This window comes from Chamaea fasciata, unplaced genomic scaffold, assembly GCF_029207755.1.
Source record: "Chamaea fasciata isolate MVZ Bird 193981 ecotype frontalis unplaced genomic scaffold, bChaFas1.0.hap1 SCAF_1, whole genome shotgun sequence".
Taxonomy (NCBI): Eukaryota; Metazoa; Chordata; class Aves; order Passeriformes; family Sylviidae; genus Chamaea; species Chamaea fasciata.
In genome coordinates this window covers 590526-613013 of record NW_027094086.1, presented here as the reverse complement: position 1 = coordinate 613013, position 22488 = coordinate 590526, and the positions used below count along the sequence as shown (strand labels likewise).

The 22488-nt window shown below is 53.2% G+C and overlaps 2 protein-coding genes and 1 pseudogene across 2 annotated transcripts; 1 reads left to right on the top strand and 2 right to left on the bottom strand.

Annotated features, from left to right (window-relative positions):
• The first annotated feature begins 864 nt into the window (after positions 1-864).
• Positions 865-6752, top strand: LOC136300644 (erythroblast NAD(P)(+)--arginine ADP-ribosyltransferase-like). The gene is made up of 2 exons (XM_066203157.1): positions 865-1630; positions 6706-6752. The coding sequence occupies exons 1-2, from the start codon at positions 865-867 to the stop codon at positions 6750-6752; spliced, it is 813 nt and encodes a 270-aa protein (XP_066059254.1).
• A 1718-nt stretch (positions 6753-8470) lies between these two features.
• Positions 8471-10487, bottom strand: LOC136302273 (erythroblast NAD(P)(+)--arginine ADP-ribosyltransferase-like). Its single transcript, XM_066205716.1, has 2 exons — positions 9746-10487; positions 8471-9324 (listed from the first exon to the last, which is right to left on the bottom strand). The coding sequence occupies exons 1-2, from the start codon at positions 10485-10487 to the stop codon at positions 9239-9241; spliced, it is 828 nt and encodes a 275-aa protein (XP_066061813.1). The 3' UTR covers positions 8471-9238.
• Positions 10488-14479: 3992 nt separating this feature from the next.
• Positions 14480-15219, bottom strand: LOC136303044 (erythroblast NAD(P)(+)--arginine ADP-ribosyltransferase-like; annotated as a pseudogene).
• Between the last annotated feature and the right edge of the window lie 7269 nt (positions 15220-22488).

Sequence of the window (22488 nt, the reverse complement as noted above, 5' to 3'; positions counted from 1 at the left end):
TGACAGCCCGGCTTCTGCCGGGGTCAGGCAGGGCCAGCCAGACCCATCCTGGCCAAGCCTTTCCCGGTGACTCTGGGGCAGGGTGAGGGGAGGAGAATATGTTCTGTCCTGGCCTGGATGGAGTTTCCAACAGCTCTTAAAACATCCTGCCATCATCAAAATATCCCATACTGGGAGTTGGACTTGGGTCTGGGAGAGGGCCCTGGGGGACACTGGGCTGGGGGTGAGGGAGTGGCTTTAGGAATTTGGGTGAGGTTCCTGAGGGGCCTGGGGTCACAAGAGGTCTGCAGAGGTCTGGGAGCAGCATTGAGGTTCTGGGGAGCACTGGCGGGACGCCGGGAGTGTAAACACAGGACTGGGATTGGGAGTTGGGGTGGGTGGGGCACTGAGGGGACACTGGGGAGGTCAGGGGTTGACCCCAGGGTTTGGGCTGGGGAACTGCAGAGCGGCTGGGGTGACACTGGGGGGGACACAAAGCGGGGTCCAGGGGGGCACTGTGTGAGTGGGATTGGGGTCATGGAGGGCACCGCTGTGGTGACAGTGAGTGACTCCAGAATTTGAATCAAGGCCATGTGGGGCCAGAGGACACTAAGGGTTGAGGACATGGGACCATGGGAGAGGAATTGTTGTCCTGGGTGTCTGAGAGACACTGGGGAGTCCAGAAATGACCCCAGGATTTGGGCTCAGCATCCCAGGATATGTCCACAAGTCTTCTAGCCAGAGCTGACCTCCTTCCCTGAGCTAGGGCCCTTTCCCCTTCTCAGTCCTTCACAGAGGAACCCTTCCCATGTATCCCCGTGTGCCCTCAGTGTCTCCCTTTTGTCCCCCAGTGTCCCACATTGCTCCTGGTGGTCTCTCCCTGCCATGGCCCGCCTGACTCACACCCTGGCACTGCTGGCAATGACTGTGGCCACCGCAACCATCAAGGAGGTGCCCCTGGACATGGCCCGGGAGTCCTTTGATGACCAGTACCGGGGCTGTGGTCCTGAAATGACCGCAGCGTTGCCGGCCCTCAACTGTTCTGAGTTCCAGAAGAATCCTCTCTTTGCCCGGGTCTGGCCTAAGGCTGTGGCCAAGTGGCAGAGACAGGGGTCCCGTGTGTCCCCTCTGTCATCTCCAGACCAGGCCATTGCCCTCATGGCCTACACCATGAATGATCTGTACCAGGAGTTCAACACGGCCGTGCGCATAGCCGGGCGCTCCCCCCAGGAATACCGAAAGAACTTCCACTTCAAAACACTGCATTTCCTGCTGACCCAGGCCCTGGTGACGCTGAGGCATGCTCAGAAAAGGCACTGTCGCCGTGTGTTCCGGGGCGTGCATGACATTCGTTTCAAGGCGCAGCCTGGACAGAGGGTCCGGTTTGGTCAATTCACATCGACATCACTGAGCAGTAAGACTGCCCAGAGTTTTGGTAGAGGCACCATATTCCAGGTGCACACGTGCTATGGCGTGGACATTCGGGAATTCTCCATGTATCCAATGGAGGAGGAGGTGCTGATCCCACCCTTCGAGACCTTTGAGGTCACCCAAGTCACCTGGGATGGGTGTAACCCATGGATCTTGCTCCGCTCCACCGGGACCTTCAGCAAATACAACTGCGAGTGGCTGCGGGGGGAAAAACAGGGGGGTGAGGGGTCCATGGGGGTGGGGGGGTTGAGGGGGGTCAGGGAGGGGTCAGGGGTTACAGGGGTACAGGGCGGCCATGAGGAGGGTTCAGGTGGGACAGAGGATCTTGGGGGTTGGGGATCAGGGGAGTCAGGAGGGCCATGGGGGTCGCGAGGGGGTCGCAGGGGGCCGTAACATGAGGTTAGGAGTGACAGGAGAGATGGGGGCCAAGGGTGGGGGGAGGGCTAGGGGTGACCGGTGGCCGGGGGTGCAGGGGGGGATTGGTGGTCAGGGAGGGTCATAGGAAATCTATCCATCCTAATTATATATATCTTTAAAGCGGGCTTCTTAGCTAATACAAAATCAGCAATTTCCCATAAATAATTTGCAAGGGTCTGCCTGATTCAGGAAATAATTTTTATTGTCCTGGAGAGTCATAAAAATGGAGTTTCTGAGGGTCATTTCCACTGGGTGCTCCAATACCTCAGATGACCTCAACTCAAACTTTTGCTTTCAGCATGCGCTGCTTATTCTGTATTGCAGAATTTATATCAAAAAAGCATAGTAGTGGCCTTTATCTCTTCCTCCTCTGGTTCGAGCTGTGTTTATTGTCCTGTGTAAATACTTTTACATGCTTTTATCACTGTTGCTGATAAGTCTTTAAGCCCTACCCAGCACCTTCAGCGTGTGGGGAAAAACCATGCTATGGAAAGCCAATGCGACCACAAAACAGCCTTGAAACTTTATTTGAATAAAGGCACAGAGTTTCCACAGCCATGGTCTTGTGGGGTTTCTCTATCAAGGTTTCAGAGGACACAACCCTCTTCCTTTCCTCATCAGCTGAATGGGGCTGCTGGGAAGGTGCAGCCTTCCTAAACCACCTACCCTATATCCCCCTTGGACTGGTCATTTTCCCTCAAAGTTCCCAATTTCAGGCTGTCTGGGTTATGCAATAGGCTTTGTGGGGACCCATTTCTCCCATTACCCTAAAGTTCAGGAGTCCAAACTTTCTGGTCAAACCACGAGGGTTCTGTGAAAAGCTTCATTTCTGTAGAGACATCGAGACTCATTTTGAAGAGATTGACAACCATTTCTCCTGAAGACCCCAACCCACTGAGTTGTTTTTCAAAGACATCATCACCCATCCTTCCAATCCAATCCTTCCCTGTTGGGGTGGTGAGGCCCTGGCACAGGTTGGCCAGAGAAGCTGTGACTGCCCAGTGCCTGCCCATATCCAAGGCCACCCTGGGGGGGCCTGAAGCAGCCTAGCCCCCTGCCCATGGCAGGGCTGGCACCGGACGGGCTTTATGGTGGCTCCATCCCGAACCATTGCAGACCCCTGGGGCCGGGATGGGGCGGGGCGGGTGCTTGGCAGCGCTGCCAGGTCCTGCTGCCTCCTGCTGGTGGCACTAGGAACTTCAACTCGGGGCAGCACACGTCAGGCAAGCAAGAACCTAAATTTTGATTTATTTTTTATACACCAGGTGAGCCAGCAGCAATGTTTTGGATACATCAGGTGAAGTAGAGAAGGAGCTTTAGGTGGTGGCCATGCCATTGGCACTCACAAACCCCTCTGAAGGGAAGTGACCAACTGTCCCCAATCTCTACTGTCCATGCTGTCCTGAGCAGTTGTCTCTGTTTAAAAGACAGGTGTCTGCTAGGGAGCGGAAGGGCCTTCCTTGGAATGGAGAATTCAAATGCCCTTCCTCCAAATTAATATGGTTTAGAAATTGAAAGGCTCTGAGGCAGAGGTATGGGGATAGGAATAACAGTTCTTTACTAGAATGTCTAACAAGGCAAACAAACAACTACAACCACAGCATTAATAATAAAGACAAGCAGGAACCCAGGAACAGCTTCCCTGAGCGCGGCATTTTCCCCTTTGGTGCAGTTCTGGGCACAGCCAGCAGGGACGCTGGTGGCCCCCAGTGGGCGGGGCAGATGCGATGATCCCTCCCTGGCTGCAGGGGGCGCTGTGGGGTGGGCTCGGGGGGCACGCGGTAATGGCAGCTGGGCCGAGATGGGAAGAGCTGGATCAGAAACTCCAGAGTTGAGGCTGAAGGTTCGGGAGGTCTCGGCAGGCAGGGGGTGCGGGCTACAGAGTAGCGAAAAACTCGGAGCAGTTCCAAAGAAGCAGCAGGGGGCTGGGCCAACAGCCATCCTGCTTCCAGCATGGCAACAGGCCTCTCTTTAGTGAGACAGGGCATAGCAAAGTCCCAGTTCAGTGGCTGCTCCCAGGAGCAGGGGCTCAACCCACAACAAGCTGGACTTCTGTAACAGAAGTGAGTTCCATTCCCCAAAATGCAGCTACAGGGCTCTCCTCCTAAGGCTGCGATCAAGTGAGTGAGAGTTTCTGCTCCCCTCCCAGGCTCAAGCACCAAGCCATCAGTGCTTCTAAGCAACAAAATGGGAAAAAATTCCACTGGTAACAAGTAAAGAACAGGAAAGAAAAAAACCTTCAAACCCCAACACACTCCCACAGCCCTGCATCCCTTCTTATGGTGTCTTCTCTGGCCCCGTGCAGAACCCTGCCTCAAACCACGGGGTCACTTTGTGACCCTCCTGAAGGAACCTCAGTGTCCCCATGTCCCCCTCCCATACTCCATCCCTCTCCCAGTCCCATGACATCCCCGGTGGCCACCCAGGACCCTGATCCCATCCCATGTGCCCCCCAGTTTCTCCCAGTACCCCCCAGTACCCCACTCCCACTCCCACAGATCTGTGCCCCCCATCACTGCCCCTGGACCACCCCACGACCCCAATCCCAGTACAGGGACACTCCCAGTACCCTCCCAGACCCCAGTCCCACAGTCCCCTGTCCCTCCACAAGTGTCCCCAGTGTCCCTTCAGGCCCTGATACTGCAATGGGCCAGAGTGGCTTCCTGGACAGAACTGGAGGGATCACAAAGCCGGAATCCTTTATCACCTCGGACTCACAGTGGACCTCACCTGGTCCTGCAGGTCAGGGGAGACTTTGCCACAGGATCTTTATCCATCCTAATGATAAATATTCATTAAAATGGGCCTCCAATCTAATACAGAAACAGCACCTCTCCTGGAAATAATTTGGGTGGCTTAACCTCTCTATGGAAATCCTCTTCTTGTCCTGGAGAGTTCTAAAATGCAATCTGAGGTGTCATTTTCACTGAGTGCCCCAAATACCTCAGATGACCTCAACTCAAACTTTCACTTTCACCAGATGCTGCTCCTTCTGCATCACAGAATTTGTCCAAAACCAATTGGAGTTCCCTTTATCTCTTTCTCACAGTTTGAGCCACATTTATTGTCCTGTGTAAATACTCTTATATCCTTTTATCATTTTTGCTGATAAGTCTTTAAGCCCTACCCAGCATTTTCAGTTTGAGGGGAAAAGCCATGCTATCAAAAGCCAAGTGTCCACAAAACAGCCTTGAAATTTTATTTGAATACAGGGACGAGTTCCCACAGCCAGACCCCCGTGGGGTTTCTCTCCCGAGGTTTCAGAGGACGCAGCCTCCTTTTATCCCAAACTCCCGGCCGCACATTGCCCTCTTCCTTTCCCCACTGGCCGAGGCACAGGGAAGGTGCAGTGTATTTGTATATTTATAGGATGCCTTGGAGTGGCTGCCTGGAACAGAGACCAGACACGATTACGGGAGTAAAAGTGACGATTTATTCAAAGCCTTCAAGAGACACACCTGGGGCAGGCAGAAGCCTCTGAAAGCCTACACCCATGATGGATGATGGTCAGGAGTTTTTCATACTGTTGTGGCTTTGGTCTATTTACATATCAGGGGTTAATCCATCAATTAGAGCTTCACATAATAAAGTAATATCCCCTCAGTTTGCCAAAGCCCCAGTTCATTCTGTTTATACTTTTCAGGGCCTGAGACAGTGAGGAGCTGAAACATGAGTTTCAGCCTAGAAAGGAATTGTTTTGCCTGACTAAAATGGGAGAACAGCAGCTGACAGGCTATGGAGTTTCAGAGTTCCACACCAAAGCAGTACAGGAGCTGAAAAAGAAAAAAGCTAAATCCGAAGGCATCATATACACAGGGATGAGGTCCCCTGTCAGCTGTGCCTCCTCTTGAGGCTGCACAGCCCCAGCTCCTGCAGCCTTGCCTGGTGGGAGAGATGCTCCAGTGCCTTCATCATCCTCAGATCCTCTGCTGGACCTGCTGCAGGATCTCCATTCCCCTCCTGTGCTGAGGAGGGCAGAGCTGTACATGGTACTGGACAGATCTGGACACAGCACTGAGGAGAGCTGGACATGGCAATGGACAGAGATGGACATGGCACTTGGAAGAACTGTGAAGCAGGACTTAAGTGTTATTAAACTTCTTGCCGACAGGAGACCCAACACCCTCCGAGGGAATGGAGGACCGACTCAGTGCTGACGACCCCACAAAACCCTTCTGGACTGCTTGGACCTGCCTGAGTTCCTGAGTTTAAGTTGGCAGGGAAGCCGCCCGGGATTCAGGCATTTTTGAGTTGTTTTCCATTTTAGTGTCTTGTGGGTGGGCAATCCCTTTCCACCAGGTACAGCCATGGACAGTGTGCTCTCCTAGGCTGAAAGGAGAGATATACATGCGGGTTAGGGAAGTTGTAATTTTAGAGGGGGAATCATTCCATATGGGAAGCTTAGTTTATTAATTCTTTAATTTTTACCCATCTTTTGTTTAGTTTATGGGGCCCTTTTAAATATTCCAAACTGAAGTTCTCTTTCCCATTTTGTATATTTCGCCGCAACCGCATTCCTAAACTTTTGTCTCTTTGGAGGGGGACGGGAGATGGAAACGGCCAAAGGGCGCAGAAGTGCTACCGACCTTCTGCCATCTCCCGTCCCCTTCTGTCCCCTCCTCAGGATGGGCTCGTGAAACCCATCCTGAGTTCTATCCTCTCCCATGTTCCACCGTCTTTCGATCCTATCCCCCTTCCCTGCTCCACACAAAATGGCCTCCACCCCTGTAGGAGAACAGCCATTTTGAGTTAATTCCCGCCGTCCTTCTTGCTTCCCACCTTTGCGTCAGGTCCTACCCCTGCGATGGGTTACACCCTTCCATCAAGTACCACGCCCATGTTGAGGTCCTCCCCCTTCATTGGGTAGTCCCCCCCTAGTGCAAGCCCTGCCTCCTCTGATGCGGCACATCCAGAACAGGAAATGACAGTGGCCAGGAGCCAGCCAACTTGGCTGCCAAAGGCCCACAACACTGGGCTTTGCCACTCGGCCGAAAGCCTTGTTCCGCTACCGTTGAGCTTGTTTCCTCTTTGGAGAAAGAGTGAGCCACTGGACCCCATCATGTGCTCCGTGTGGGGTGTTGGTTCTGGGATGGAAGTGGGACAAACACTGAGCCCTTCCCACCATGAGACATTCCCACCGGGATCACTCTGCCAGCTCTGGGCCCCAGCACAGAGAAGATGTGGAGCTGCTGGAGCAGGTCCAGAAAAAGCCACAGGGAGGCTTCAAGGGGTGAAGCCCCTCTGCTGTAGAGACAGTTGGAGGTGTTCAGCCTGGAGAGCAATCCAGGGAGACTTCAGAGCCCCTTCCTGGTTAAAGGAGGTCCAGGAGATCTGGGGAGGAACTTTGGACGAGGGCATGGCGGGACAGAACAAGAGGAATGGCTTTCCACTGCCAGACAGAAGGGTCAGATGGGATATTGAGAGGAATCTCAGATGGGATATTGAGAGGAATCCTTCCCTGTGAGGGTGGTGAGGCCCTGGCACGGGTTGCCCAGAGGAGCTGTGGCTGCCCGCTCCCTGCCCGTGTCCAAGGCCAGGCTGGGGGTCCTGGACCAGCCTGGGGCAGGGGAAGATGTCCCTTCCCATGGCAGGGCTGGCACCGGACGGGCTTTAAGGTGGCTCCATCCCGAACCATTGCAGAGCCCCGGGGCAGGGATGGGGTGGGGCGGGCACTCAGCAGCGCCATCAGCTCGTGCTGCCGCCTGCTGGTGACAATCAGAACTGCAGCTGTGGGCGGTGCATGCGCAGTGCTGCTGTTTAACCATGCTCGCTGCTGCCCTCCGGTGGGCAATTCCCAAACCACAACTGCCGCCCCAACTTTTTGTGCCTTTGGGTGTTTGCATTTTGTTCTCACAAAGTTTCAAGAAAACAATGTATGTTTTTAGAATTTATCTATTTTGTTTGCATATTTCTCCTCTGGGAGGAGAAATGTGATTGATGGTGGTCTTCACCAATGAGGTCAAAGTGGTGGCAACCTATGTAGCCAATCTTTTGTCGTCTGAAAGAACTGTATATACGATGGAGTCAGAAAATTAAAGTTAGAACTTTTCTGCTGCCCTTCCTGCTGTCTTCTTCATTCTTTCGTGTCATAAAGTGCGACACACAACAGCTCGGTGAGTTCAGATGTGGAGGCTAAAGAGGGAAAATCCCCTGATTTGAAAGAAAAGAGTTTCCTGGTGAAACATCAAGGTTTTACAAAAATAAAAAGGTGATGGTGCCTCTGTCCCCTTTTAACCTTTTTGTCTTTCATCCTTTTCTTTTCTGGTGGTTTTTTTTTTTTTGTTTTTTTTTTTTGTTTTTTTTTTTTTTTTGTTTTTTTTTTTTTTTTTTTTTTCCCTCCTAAGGCTACTTCTATAGTGTTGCCTCAAATCAGGAACTTTGGAATGGGCCCTGAACTGATCATTCATGCTTTTCTAATAGCCCTGAGCAGCCCCTCCCCAGCTCTCACAGCTACTCCTGGTGCTCCAGACCCTTCCCAGCTCCATCCCATCCCCGGACACTCTCCAGCCCCTCCAGGTCATTGCTGAGGGGCTGCAGTGAAAAGGGAGTGCAGAGGAAAAAGGGAAGAATGTTTCTCCGTTGCCTCTCTGAAGACTGAGGTTTGAAAAGTAAGGCTGTAAGTTGCCAATAATGAAAACACCAGGAACTGCTTTATTTTAGGGAATGAGGCACCCTGCAGGAAAGGCATTAAAAGAGTTGCAGCGGATACATCAGGTGAGCGAGCAGCAAATTTTTGATACATGTTTAATATTCCAGGCAAGCAAGCAGCATTTTTTTCCCACTCCAGGCAAGCAAGCAAGCAGCAATTTTTTTGGATACATCAGGCAAGGCAGCCAAGCAGCTTTAGGAGGTGGCCGTGACATTGGCGCTCCCAAATCCCTCTGTTGGGAAGTGCCCAACCAGCCCCAGGCACTGACCAATCTCTGCTGTCCACACTGTCCTGGGATGTCCTGGCAGCTCCAGCCCTGCCCTGGCTGGTCCTGTTGGCTTTGTGCCGCTCACTCCTGGGCAGCTCTCGGAGACCATTCCCCTGGATGGTCCCCTACAGTGACCCTGATGGCCACAGTGGCTGTGGTGGCCATGGTGATCTTGATCACCTTGGTTACCATGGTTGCCAGGGCGGTCTCAGTAATTTCAGTGACCACGGTGGCCACAGTGGCCTCATGGGTCACAGTGGCCACAACGGCCATGGAGATCATGGTGATTCCAGTGCCCAGAGTGGTCAAAGGGGCTAAAAGTGGCCACAGTGGCCACAATGTCCACAATGGCCACAGTTGCCAAAGTGACCACAGTGGCCATAGAGGTCTCGGTAGCCTTGGTGGTGTCATTATTCTGCAGGTCCTGGTGCCATTTGTGGTCATGGTGGCCACAGTGGCCTCTGAGACCACAGTGACCTTAGTGGCCTCGTGGCTCAGAGGGTTCTGGTGATCACTGCCATGGCCACGGTGGCCAGGAGAAGCCCCCTGAGGCGGGGGGAGTTCCTGGAGAGGCTCCCACCTGGGGACACAAAGAGAGGGGTCAGGGGGACCATGAGGGGAGGAGGTCAGGGGGCATCAGGATGGCCATGGGGAGAGGGACAGGGGTGAGGAGTGGGCCCGGAGGCTTTGGGGGTCACAGGGGGCCATAATGAGGTCCCTGTCCCCTGTGCCCAGCCATGGGTGGCCTTGTCCCCCCAACCCCAGTGGGTGTCCCCAGCACTGGATGTTCCTGTCCCCCTCACCTGATACTGGGTGTCCCTAACCCCTGTGCCTAGCAATGGCTGTCCCTGTCCTTGTCCCCAGTGTTGGGTGTCCTGTCTCCTACCCACAGCAAGTGTCCCTGTCCCCTCTGGGCCATGGGTGTCCCCAGCACTGTGTGTCCTTGTCCCCAGGCCTCACTGAGTGTCCCCAAACCCCCCGGGTTGTCCCCATGATGTCACCTTTCAGCCACTCGCATTCGTAGTTGCTGGTGGTCCCAGTGGAGCGAAGATCAATCGTGTTCCCTTCCTCACTGACACCAGTGACCTCGAAGGTCTCGAATGGTGGGATCAGCACCTCCTTCTCATCTGGATACATGGAGAATTTCTGGATGTCCACACCGTGGCATGTGTAGACCTTGAACATAGTGGCCTTCCCATAATTCTGGGCCACCTTTTCACTCAGCGATGTTGATGCAAATTGACCGAAGCGGACTTTGTCACCTTTGTTCACATTGAAATGGTAATTCTTCACCCCCCGGATCACGTTCTTACAGTCGTTTGTGTGTCTCAGTGTCTGGAGGGCGCGGGTCAGCAAGAAATGCAGCGATTTGAAGTGGAATCTTTTCTGGTATTCCCAGCTGGATCTTCCAGCTCTTTGCACGGCCTTGTTGAACCTGTTGTACAACTTCGTCTCATTCATCGTGTAGGCCATGAGGGCGATGGCCTGGTCTGGGGTAAGAGACTCTCTAATGGACCCCCGCTTCTGCCACTGAGCCGTGGCATTTAGCCAGTCCTTGTAAAACTTATCATTATTGCAGAAGTCAGAGACCTGGAGTTGTAGCAAATCCTCAGACAACTTTTCACCACATGTCAGGTACTGGTCATCGAAGGATTCCTGGGCCATGTCCAGGGACAGCGCCTTGATGGTCCCAATGGCCACAGCCATTGCCAGCAGTGCCAGGGTGTGAGCCATGGGGGCCATGGAGAAGAGAGGCCACGGGGACCAGTGTGGGACACTGAGGGACACAGGGGAAACACTGTGTGACACAGGAAAGACACTGGGGGACACCAGGGGGTGCTGAGGGAACAGTGAGGGGCCCCAGGGGACACTGATGGGACACAGGGGATGCTGTGGGACATGGGGGGACATGGGGAGGCTTCCTTGGTGAGGGACTGGGGTGAGGGCATGGGCTCAGCCAAGGGAGGGGGGGCAGCCTCGGTCAGGAGACCCCTGGACATGTCCTGGGACATGATCCCACATCCTGGGGTCGCTTCTGGACACCCCCCCCCCGCTCCCCAGTGTCTCCCAGGCCCCCAGAACCCAATCCCACACCAACAGTCTCATATCTTCCCACACAGTGTCTTCTCAGCCCCCCCAGCAGGATCCTGACTCAAATCCTGGGGTCACTTCCTGATCACCCCCAAGAAATCCCAGTGTCCCCCAGCACCCCAATCCCAATCCCATAGTTCTGTGTACCCCCCCCCCCCCCCCCCCCCCGTATTTCCCAGTGCCTCTATTACCCCAATCCCTCTCCCAGCACCTTGTACCCTTCCCAGGCAACTCCTGCCCCCAGGACCCTGACCCAGGGCTTGGGTCCCTAAGTGTCCCCCTTGTCCCCCTCCAATACCCCAATCCCCCTCCCATACCCCAATCCCACTCCCATGACGGAATGTTTTCCTGATGGCAGGATGTTTTACCAGCCTCTGGAAACCCCATCGGGCTGGGACAGAACAAATTATCCTCCCCTCCCTCTGCCTAAGAGTCACCGGGAAAAGCATGGCCAGGCTGGGACTGGCCGGCCCTGCCTGACCCCAGAAGAAGCCGGGCTGTCACCTTACCTCTTCTGAGGCTGGAAGGCAAAGTAAGTCCCCAGCCCCATCTCAACCTTTTTTATATATTCACAAAGGCAGAAACAGCTTCCTCTGTGGTTATACAAGGTGTCAGTACCTAAAAATTGGCTTCTGATAGGTCTTAGTGCTTTCCACAGAAAATAAATAGGTCCTAATATGGAAAAGTTTCTTCTTTAACTAATAACCAAGTAGTGTTAACTCACACTATTTTAACTCCACCTCTCCCAGGAAATCCTCTTCTTGTCCTGGAGAGTTCCTAAACAGGGATCTGAGTGGTTATTTTCACAGAGAGCCTCAATATCTCAGCTGAACTCTGGTGAAAAGCCACTCTATGGAGAGCTGAATGACCACAAGTTTTTAAACTTTATTCAAATAAAGGGACAGAGTTGCCCCAGCCATAGCCCCGTGGGGTCTCTCTCTCTCTCTGTTTCAAAGAATGCAGCCTCATTTTACCCTGAACTCTCGGTTGCACATTGCCCTCTTCCTTTCCCCATTGGCTGAGGCACAGGGAAGGTGCAGTATATTTGTGTATTTTTTATATGCCTTGGAGTGGCTGCCTGGAACAGAGGCCAGACATGATAACAAGAATGAGAGGAGGGATTTATTAAAAGCCTTCAATAAACACACCTGGGGAGGCAGAAGCCTCTGAGAGGCTACACGCAAGTTGGAGAATGCTCAGGAGTTTTTCATACAGTTATCGGTTTGGTCTGTTTACATATCAGGGGTTAATCCTCCAATTACTGCTTCAGGTAATGAAGTCACATTCTCCAGGTTTGCTAGCACCACAAAGCACTTTTGTTTATACTTTTCAGGACATGAGACAGTGAGGTGTCCTTGAGTTTCAGCCTAGACAGGAATTGTTCTGCCTGAATAAAATGTAAGTGCAGCAGCTGACAGGCTGTGGAGTTTTAGAGTTCCACACTAAAGCAGTACAGGATCTGAAAAAGATAAAAGGGCAATCCTAAGGCATCATATACACAGGGATGAGGTTCCTGTCAGCTGTGTCTCCTCTTGAGGCTGCACAGCCCCAGCTCCTGCAGCCTTGCCTGGTGAAAGAGATGCACCAGTCCCTGCATCATCCTCAGATCCTCTGCTGGACCTGCTGCAGGATCTCCATGTCCCTCCTGTGCTGAGAGGAGTGCAGAGCTGGACAGGGCGCTGGGCCAAGCTGGACATGGCACTGGACAGAACTGTGAAGCAGGACTTCAGTTTGATTCTGCTTCTTGCCGATGGGAGAGCCAACACCCTCCAAGGGGATGCAGGAGTGACTCAGAGCTGACAACCTCACAAGACACCTTCTGGACTGCTTGGACCCGCCAGAGTTCCTGAGTTTGAGTTGCTGGTGGAGCTGCCTTGGATCCAGGCTTTTTTTGTGTTGTTTTACATTTTAGAGTCTTGTGGGTGGGCAATCCCTTTCCACCAGGGACAGTCATAAGGAGTGTGAACTCCCAGGCTGAAAGGAAATGCATATGTGCGGGTTAGGGAAGTTGTAATTTTAGGGGGGGAATCATTTCATATGGGAAGTTTAGTTTATCAATTGTTTAAGTTTTTCACCCTCTTGTGTTTAGTTTGTGGGGCCCTTTCAAATATTCCAAACTGAAGTTCTCTTTCCCACTGTGTATATTTTCCCCTCGCATTTCGAACTCTTTGTCCTTTCAGGGAGGGGCAGGAGGTGGAAATGGCCAAAGGGCGCAGAAGTGCTACCGACCTTCTGCCATCTCCCGTTCCCTTCTGTCCCCTCCTCTGGATGGGCGCACGCAACCCATGCTGCGTTCTATCCTCCCTCACGTTCCATCATCATGTTTCATGATCCTCATGTTTCCTCTTTGGAGAAGGAGAGTGATGGGACAGCCCTGGTGCTAAATTGGGCTAAAACCAGCCCAAATTGCCAAGGCCAAATGATTCCTCTCCCATATTCCGGCCTGGTATGAAATGTGTGTGAGGTTCCTCCCTCGGGAAGGGGAGGCTCCCCGCAGATCCTGCGCCAGGTTGAGAGAAAGAGACGTTCCCACGAGTGTGGGTGTGGGGAGTGACCTCGCACCCTGCTTAAGAATTGTCTGATTTTGCTGGCTTGGACAGAATTCTGCAATGAAATTTTTTTTGAATAACCTTTAATAGAATGGCTTTGCAGAAAGGCCTTGGTGGCCAGAGGGGTCCCAGTGGCTGTGGTGGCTCCAGTGACCTCCTGGTGGCAATAGTCACCAATGTGGCCATCGTGGCAGTGGTGGCCTTGGTAGCCTGGGTGGTCTCGTTTGTTTGTTTGAGGGTCCTAGTGGTCTTGGTGATTGTGTTGGCCACAGTGACCTTGGTGACCTTGGTGGCCATGGTTGCCACAGGGACCACAGTGCCCTCGGTGACATTGGTGGCCTCATGGCTCAGAGGATCCCGGTGGCCACTGCCAGGGCTGCGGTGGCCAGGAGGAATCCTCCAAGGTGGAAGGGGGCCATGGAGACGCTCCCAGCTGGGGGGCAAAGAGGAAGGTCGGGGGGACCATAGAGGACAAAGAGGGGGGTTGGGGACCGCCATAATGGGGGGTGAGTGGTGACAGGAGCGATGGGGGGGCCATGAGGTGACAGGGTGTTGGGGGGCATGGGGGCGTAGAGGGACCAGGGCTTTCTAAGGCGTCATGGTGGGCTTAGGGGTGACACAGGTCAAAGGGAGTCGGGGGGACCATGGGGGTGACAGGGGGTGACCGGGGTTCAATGAGTGCCATGGGGAGCCCCGGCCCACCCACGTCCAGCACACAGGGCCTGTCCCCACAGGGGACACTGCCTTTGCCGAGGAGGGATAGGGTCAGAAGGGGGGTGTCCCTGTCCCTGTCCTCCTCTGGCAGTGGTTTCCCGGCCCCCTCCCAGATGTGGGTGTCCCCATTCCTGTGCCCTGTCACGAGCGTTCCTGTCCCTGTGCCCCCACTGAGTATCCCCAGACTTGGTGTCCCCAGCACTGAGTATCCCTGTCCTTGTCCCCCCACCCATAGTGGTCCCTGTTCCTGTCCCCCATACCCAGTGAGTGTCATTGTGTCCGCTGTGCCTTGTCATGGGTGTCCCCTGTGCCTTATCATGCGTGTCTCCATGGCCACAGCGGTTGTCCCCATCCGCCCAGAGTGCCCGCTGTGGCATCACCTCACAGCCACTCGCAGTTGTATCTGCTGAAGGTCCCGGCAGAGCGGAGCTGGATGTCTCTTGTCCCCTTCCCAGGCGCCGTCAGTGACCTGAAAGGTCTCAAAGGGTGGGATCAGCACCCCCCAGTTTCCCGGATCTTCAGAGAATGAGGCAATATCCACGCCGTGGCACCTGGAACACCGTCTCCACTGAGCACCCGCCAGTTGCTTTGCTCAGAGACATTGGCGTGAATTGACCGAACCGGACGGTGTCACCACGCCGCGCCTCAAACTGGACCCCGCGCTCCCTACGGAACACGTGCAGACACTGCCCTTTCTGAGCCTCCCTCAGCGTGGCCAGGGCCTGTGTCAGCAGGAAATGCAGCGCTTTGTTTAGTTGTTAGAAGCTGTCCCGGTATTCCTGGGGGAAGCGCCCGGCCTCACGCATGGCAATATTGAGCATGCCGTGTACACCCATCGTGTAGGCCATGATGGCAATGGCCTGGCCTTGGGATGACAGAGGGGACAGAGGGGACGCCCACCTCTGCCACTCAGCCACGGCCTCAGGCCTGACGCAGGAAAAGAAAGGATTCCTCTGGAACTCGGAGCGGCTGAGAGCCGGCAACACCGCGGTCATGGCAGGGCCGCAGCCCCGGTACCGGACATGGAAGGATTCCTGGGCCATGGCCAGGGGCTTTGCCTCATTGGCCATGGTGGCCACGGTCATTGCCAGCAGTGCCAGGGTGAGAGCCAGAGGGGCCATGGAGGGGTGAGGCCACCAGGAGCAGTGTGGGACACTGGGGGACACAGAGGGGACATGGAGGAAACACCAGGAGGGTTTCTCACATAGGGACTGCGGAGGAGAGTGGGGTCAGCACAGGGGGAAGGGAGGCACTCCTGGCCAGGAGACCCCTGGACATGTCTGGGCTCCCTGACCCCCAATCCTGGGGTTACTTTTGCCTCCCCAACATCCCCCAGCCCCACAGGGACCCCAGTCTCAATCCCACGGCACCATGTCCTCCTGGCACCCCCAGAAGCAGAACCCAACTGCCATGATTACAAATCACCTCCGTCCCCCAGGAGCCTGGCCCAAATCCCGGGGTCACTCCCTGAGCCCCCCAGTGTCCCCTCGGCCCATCCCCAGACCCCAGTCCAAGTCCCCAATTTCTTTGGTGTCGCTCCATGACCTCCACCCAAATCCAGGCACCAGCCTCTACCCCCCAGTGTCTTCCAGCCTCCCCATGACCCCAGTCCCAATCTTGTGACTCCTCCAGGGTTCCCCTGGGAGCTCAATCCCACAGTCCGCTGTCCCCCCCAAGTGTCCCTGGAGCTCCCGCAGACCGTGATACCGAAAGGGGCAGAATGAACTCCAGGACAGAACTGGAGGGATCACAGAGCCAGAATTCTTGATCTGCTCGGACTCACAGCAGATCTCTCCTGGTCCTGCAGCTCAGGAGCACTTTGCCAAAGGGCATTTGTCCATCCTAATTATAAATATTCATTAAAATAGGCCTCCTATCTAATACAGAAACAGCGCTTTTCCCTTCAATAATTTGCTGTAATGGTTTCACGTTCGCCAGTTCTTGTTTCTCAAATTTAGTGTAGCGATTTAATTGTTGGTTGAAACCATCTACTCCTTTTCCTACTGTGGGATAGGATTAGGAGGAAAGCAAAGCGGGCCCAAATCTTAAAAGGTGTCAAAATAGATTCATTAACAAACACAAACAGAAAAGAATGAGAATCAAATTGAAACTCTCAAAACACTTCCCCTCCCCACCCAACTGTTCCCTTTCCAACTAATAAGACAGAGAGATAAATCCTGGGATTTTCAGTCAGTTTCACCACTCTGAAAGAATATTTCATCTGTTCTTAGGGGGAGGAACCTCTCTTAGAAACTCCCATGGAGACACCACCACAAGAAAACCGTTCTCTGCTGGCTCCCACGTCACAGATCTGCAGCTGCCCGGAAACCCTGCAAACTGTGAAGCCCCTGCCATTAGCACCTTTTCCCCACAACTGCATAAGGGCTTTTTCTGCTTCTTTCAGCCTACCAGTTAAGGATGCCCCTTCTAGTATGAAAGAAAGGTTCCCTTCCTCTATCTGCAAAATCATCACAACAAACAGAGGTCTCTTTTTTCCTGGGAGCAAAGGGCTTCATGTCACTTTGTCTTTGTCTTCCTCTGTTCAAAAGTCTCCATTCAATCTCAATTGTATCAGTCCATGGCTATGACTAGAACTCTGCATCCCCCTAAAGGCATTCTATATGTTCTGGGGGAAGTTTAGTCCGTTCTCCATGGCCTCACAAGAGAAATCCAGCCCAAAGTAGGCAACTCCTCAATCTCCCTCCAACCTAAGCCTTTTACTCTCTCTTCGCTGACCTCAGTTTCCTGCTGCGTCTCCTTACAGTGATCCTCCATCACTCTGCCTGTTCTCACTCAGAGAAGGGCCAGTGCTGCTGTAAGTCTCATCTGGCACGAAGAGTTAACATCTCCCAGGTCTGCAGAGGACATAATGGTTCTTCCCTGGGAAGCGGCTGAAGATGGTAGGGCCAGGCTGCACCAAAGCTGGGCCAAAATCTCGGGGTTCTGGCTGCCGGGGGGCCCTTGCCCAGCTGTGGAGCTGCTTTTTGGTCTCAGCTGCACGATCTCTCGTGCGGCTGGGCTTCTCCCCCCCCACTTTTCCTGGTCCTGGGATCCACCAGAAGAGCTGGCGGGGCTCAGCCCCCACAGCTTAGCGGCAGGATGTTTTAGCACCCTCTGGAAACCCCATCGGGCTGGGACAGAACATATCCTCCTCCCCTCCCCCTGCCTGAGAGTCACTGGGAAAGGCTTGGCTGGGCTGGGTCTGGCCAGCCCTGCCTGGCCCTGGCAGAAGCCGGGCTGACACCGTATCTTTCCGGTGGCCGGAAGGCAAAGTAAGTTTGCAGCCTCATCTCAACCTTACACGTGTATTCACAATAGCACGTACAGCTTCCTGCATAGTTACGTAAGATGTCAATATCTAGAACTTGGCCTCTGACAGGTCTCTGTCCTTTCCAAGGAAAATGAACAGATATTTACAGGGAAGAGTTTCTTCTTTAACTAAAAACCAAGTTGTGTTTACCCATAACATTTGCATGCCCCCGCATCTCTCAGGAAATCCTCTTCTTTAGGAACCGGAGAGTTCCTAAACAGGGATCTGAGTGGTTATTTTCACAGAGTGCCTCGATATCTCGGATGACCTCCGCTCAAACTTTCACTTTCGGCAGGCGCTGCTCCTTCTGTCATAGAGAACTTGTCAAAAACCCACACTGGAGTTTCCTTTAACTCTTTCTCCACTGCTTTGAGCCACATTTATTGTCCGGTAGAAATACTTTTACATCCTTTTATCATTCTTGAAGTCAGGCTTTCAGCTCGACCCAGCACCTTCAGCATGTAGTGAGAAAGCCACTCTATGGAAAGCCAGGTGTCCACACAGCAGTTTTGAAACTTTATTTGACTCAAGGGACAGAGTTTCCACAGCCATACCTCCGTGGAGTTTCTCTCTTGAGGTTTCAGAGGACGCAGCAATCGTTTACCCTGAACTCTCGGCTGCACATTGCCCTCTTCCTTTCCCCATTGGCTGAGGCACAGGGAAGGTGCAGTGTATTTGTGTATTTGTTATATCTCTTGGAGTGGCTGCCTGGAACAGAAGCCAGACACGATTATGAGAATGAGAGGAGGGATTTATTCAAAGCCTTCAATAGACACACCTGGGGCAGGCAGAAGCCTCTGAGAGGCTCCACCCAAGATGGACGATGGTCAGGAGTTTGTCATACAGTTATTGGTTTGGTCTGTTTACATATCGGGTTAATCCTCCAATTACAGCTTCAGGTAATGAAGTCATACTCCTCCAGTTTGCTAACAGCCCAATTGACTTTCCTTTATACTTCTCAGGGCCTGAGACTGTGAGTGTCCCTGAGTTTCAGCCTAGAGAGGAATTGTTTTGTCTGAATTCAAACAGGAGAACAGCAGCTGACAGGCAGGGGAGTTTTAGAGTTACACAGCAGTAACAAGCAGTACAAGATCTGAAAAAGATAAAAGGGAAATCCTAAGGCATCATATACACAGGGATGAGGTTCCCTGTCAGCTGTGTCTCCTCTTGAGGCTGCACAGCTCCAGCTCCTGCAGCCTTGCCTCAGGAAGGGGATGCTCCAGTGCCTGCATCATCCTCAGAGCCTGTGCTGGACCTGCTCCAGGATCTCCATGTCCCTCCTGTGCTGAGGAGTGCAGAGCTGGACAGGGCGCTGGGCCAAGCTGGACATGGAACTGGGCAGAACTGTGAAGCAGGACTTCAGTTTGATTCAACTTCTTGCCGATGGGAGAGCCAACACCCTCCAAGGGGATGCAGGAGTGACTCAGAGCTGACAACCTCACAAGACACCTTCTGGACTGCTTGGACCCGCCAGAGTTCCTGAGTTTGAGTTGCTGGTGGAGCTGCCTTGGATCCAGGCTTTTTTTGTGTTGTTTTACATTTTAGAGTCTTGTGGGTGGGCAATCCCTTTCCACCAGGGACAGTCATAAGGAATGTGAACTCCCAGGCTGAAAGGAAATGCATATGTGCGGGTTAGGGAAGTTGTAATTTTAGGGGGGGAATCATTTCATATGGGAAGTTTACTTTATCAATTGTTTAAGTTTTTTCCCCTCTTGTGTTTAGTTTATGGGGCCCTTTCAAATATTCCAAACCGAAGTTCTCTTTCCCACTGTGTATATTTTCCCCTCGCATTTCGAACTCTTTGTCCCTTCAGGGAGGGGCAGGAGGTGGAAATGGCCAAAGGGCGCAGAAGTGCTACCGACCTTCTGCCATCTCCCGTTCCCTTCTGTCCCCTCCTCTGGATGGGCGCACGCAACCCATGCTGCGTTCTATCCTCCCTCACGTTCCATCATCATGTTTCATGATCCTCATGTTTCCTCTTTGGAGAAAGAGAGTGATGGGACAGCCCTGGTGCTAAATTGGGCTAAAACCAGTCCAAATTGCCAAGGAAAAATGATTCCTCTCCCATATTCCGGCCTGGTATGAAATGTGTGTGAGGTTCTGTCGGAGTCTGTCCAAGGATGTGATCTCGGGGTTCTGGCTGCTGGGGGGGCCCTTTGCCAGCTGTGGAGCTGCTTTTGGGTCTCAGCTGCATGATCTTTCGTGCAGCTGGACTTCTCCCCCCCACTTTTCCTGGGCCTGAGTTCCACCAGAAGAGTTGGGGGGACTGTGGGATCTCTCTTTCAAGGTTTTGGTGGACACAGCCTCCTTTTATCCCAAACTCTCAGCCGCACCTTTCCCTCTTCCTTTCCTCATCAGCTGAATGGAGCTGCTGGAAAGGGGCAGCCTTCCCAAACCACCTACCCCAAACCCCCTTGAACCAGCCATTTCCCCCAACAATTCCGAATATCAGGCTCTCTGGGTTATGCAAGAGTATTCTGGGGACCCATTTCTCTTATTAACCTTAAGTTCAGGAGTTCAAACTTTTGGGTCCAACTATGAGGGTTCTTCAACAAACTTGAGGTCTGAAGAGACATCAAGATCCACTTTGCAGACATTGACAACCATTTCTTCTCAGACTTCAACCTACTGAGTTGTTTATCAAAGACATCACCACCCATCCTTCCAATCCAATCCTTCCCTGTGAGGGTGTAGAGGCCCTGGCACAGGTTGCCCAGAGGAGCTGTGGCTGCCCACTCCCTGCCCGTGTCCAAGGCCAGGCTGGGGGTCCTGGAGCAGCCTGGGGCAGGGGAAGATGTCCCTGCCCATGGAAGGGCTGGCACCAGACGGGCTTTAAGGTGGCTCCATCCCGAACCATTGCAGAGCCCCGGGGCCGGCATGGGGCGGGGCGGGCGCTCAGCAGCGCCACCAGCTCGTGCTGCCGCCTGGTGGTGGCAGCCGGAACTGCAGCTGGGGGGCTGTGCATGCGCAGCGCTACTGTTTAACCATGATGGCTGCTGCCCTTCGGTGGGCAATTCCCAAACCGTGACAACTCCGTGAGTTCTGGAGCTGTGTGGGCTAAAGTGGGAAAATCCCCTGATTTGAAAGAAAAAAGAGTTTCCTGGTGAAACATCAGGGTTTTACAAAAATAAAAAGGTGATGGTGCCTCTGTCCCCTTTTCACCTTTTTATTTTTCACCCTTTTTTTTTTTGTTGTTGTTGTTGTTTTGTTTTGTTTTGTTTTGTTTTGTTTTTTTTTCTCCCTCTTAATGCTACTTCTTTTCTGTTGCCTCAAATCACGAACTTTGGAACTGGCTCTGAAGTGTTCATTCTTCCTTTTCTAATTGCTCTGAGCAGGTCCTCCCCAGCTCCCATAGCCACTCCTTGGGCTCCAAACCCTTCCCAGCTCCATCCCTTGCCCTGGACGTGTTCCAGCCCCTCCAGGTCATTGCTGAGGGGCTGCAGTGAAAAGGGAGTGCAGAGGAAAAAGGGAGGAATGTTTCTCCATTGCCTCTCTAAAGACTGAGGTTTGAAAAGTAAGGTTGTAAGTTGCCAATAATGAAAACACCAGGAACAGCTTTATTTTAGGGAATGAGGCACCCTGCTGGAAAGGTGTTAAAAGAGCTGTAGCAGATACATCAGGTGAGTAAGTAGCAAATTTTGATTAACTTTTGATATGCCAGGTGAGCAAGGATCAAATTTTTGATACGTTTTTAATACACCACACAAGCAAGCAGCAATTTTTTGGATACATCAGGCAAGGCAGCCAAGGAGCTTTAGGAGGTAGCCGGGACATTGGCAGCCCAAACCCCTCTGTCGGGAAGTGCCCAACCAGCCCCAGGCACTGCCCAGTCTCTGCTGTCCACACTGTCCTGGGCTGTCCTGGCAGCTCCAGCCCTGCCCTGGCTGGTCCTGTTGGCTTTGTCCCGCTCCCTCCTGGGCAGCTCTCGGAGGGCCTTCCTCCAGATGGATCACTTGTTACAGTGACCATGGTGGCCACAGTGGCTGTGGTAGCCATGGTGACCTTGGTCACCTTGGTAACCATGGTGGCCATGGTGGCCTTGGTAATTACAAGTGACCATGGTGACCACAGTGGCCACAGTGGCCTCATGAGTCAGAGTGGCCACAATGGCCATGGTGATTCCAATGCCCAGAGTGGTCATAGGGGCCAAAGTGGCCACAGTGCAGCAATGTCCACAATGGTCACAGTGGCCAAAGTGACCACAGTGGCCATAGAGGCCTCAGTAGCCTTGGTGGCCTCATTTCTCTGCAGGTCCTGGTGGCATTTGTGGTCATGGTGGCCACAGTGGCCTCTGAGACCACAGTGACCTTGGTGGCCTCGTGGCTCAGAGGGTTCTGGTGATCAGTGCCATGGCCACGGTGGCCAGGAGATGCCCCCTGAGGTGGGGGGAGTTCCTGGAGAGGCTCCCACCTGGGGACACAAAGAGTGAGGTCAGGGAGATAATGGGGAGAGGGAGTCACGGGGTCAAAAAGAGGGCCTTGGGGAGAGGGACAGGGGTGACAGGAGGGCCCTGAGGCTGTAGGGGTCAGAGGGGGCATAATGAGGTTCCTGTCCCCTGTGCCCAGCCATGGGTAGCCTTGTCCCCTGTTAGAGATGGTCCGAAAATTTCTCATCTGCCTCACGACTGCTGTCTAGAACAAAGATTGAAGCCCCCCAAGGGCTCAGACTGAGTTCCTTAAAATTCCAACACAGGAACACTGGCCTGACTGAAGTGGGGTGTTTGCCAAATGTTGCCTGTAGGTATGTTCGCTGGACCGAGACTGGTTTGCCATGGGAGCCAGTCCTGAAACAATGGATCCTGCTCGCTGCTTGGACAGGCTTGTCCCGTTGAGAACTGGCATGTCTGTGCTTGTTACTGTCCTGTACCTGTTCCCTTGAAATACCATCTTGTTCCCTCCCCCAGCGGACCTCGTAAGACTATAAAGACCCCTGAGTTACCCAAAGACTCTGAGATCTCCCCATGGAAGAAGATGGATCTACTGGGCAGACCAGGAGAATTTTGTCGTCTCTTCGTTGGTAGGTATTACCCCCCCCCCCCCGCCCTTCTCTTTCTCTCTATCCTTTATTTCCTTTCTAATCC

What these genes read in the sequence shown, in the direction of transcription:
- LOC136302273 (XM_066205716.1), bottom strand. Translation starts at nt 10,487, where the DNA reads ATGGCCCCCATGGCTCACACCCTGGCACTGCTGGCAATGGCTGTGGCC. An exon ending in CGAATGCGAGTGGCTGAAAG is followed by an intron (nt 9,325 to 9,745) that starts GTGACATCATGG and finishes TTGTGTCCCCAG; the next exon opens with GTGGGAGCCTCTCCAGGAAC.
- LOC136300644 (XM_066203157.1), top strand. Translation starts at nt 865, where the DNA reads ATGGCCCGCCTGACTCACACCCTGGCACTGCTGGCAATGACTGTGGCC. An exon ending in GCGGGGGGAAAAACAGGGGG is followed by an intron (nt 1,631 to 6,705) that starts GTGAGGGGTCCA and finishes GTCCCCCCCTAG; the next exon opens with TGCAAGCCCTGCCTCCTCTG.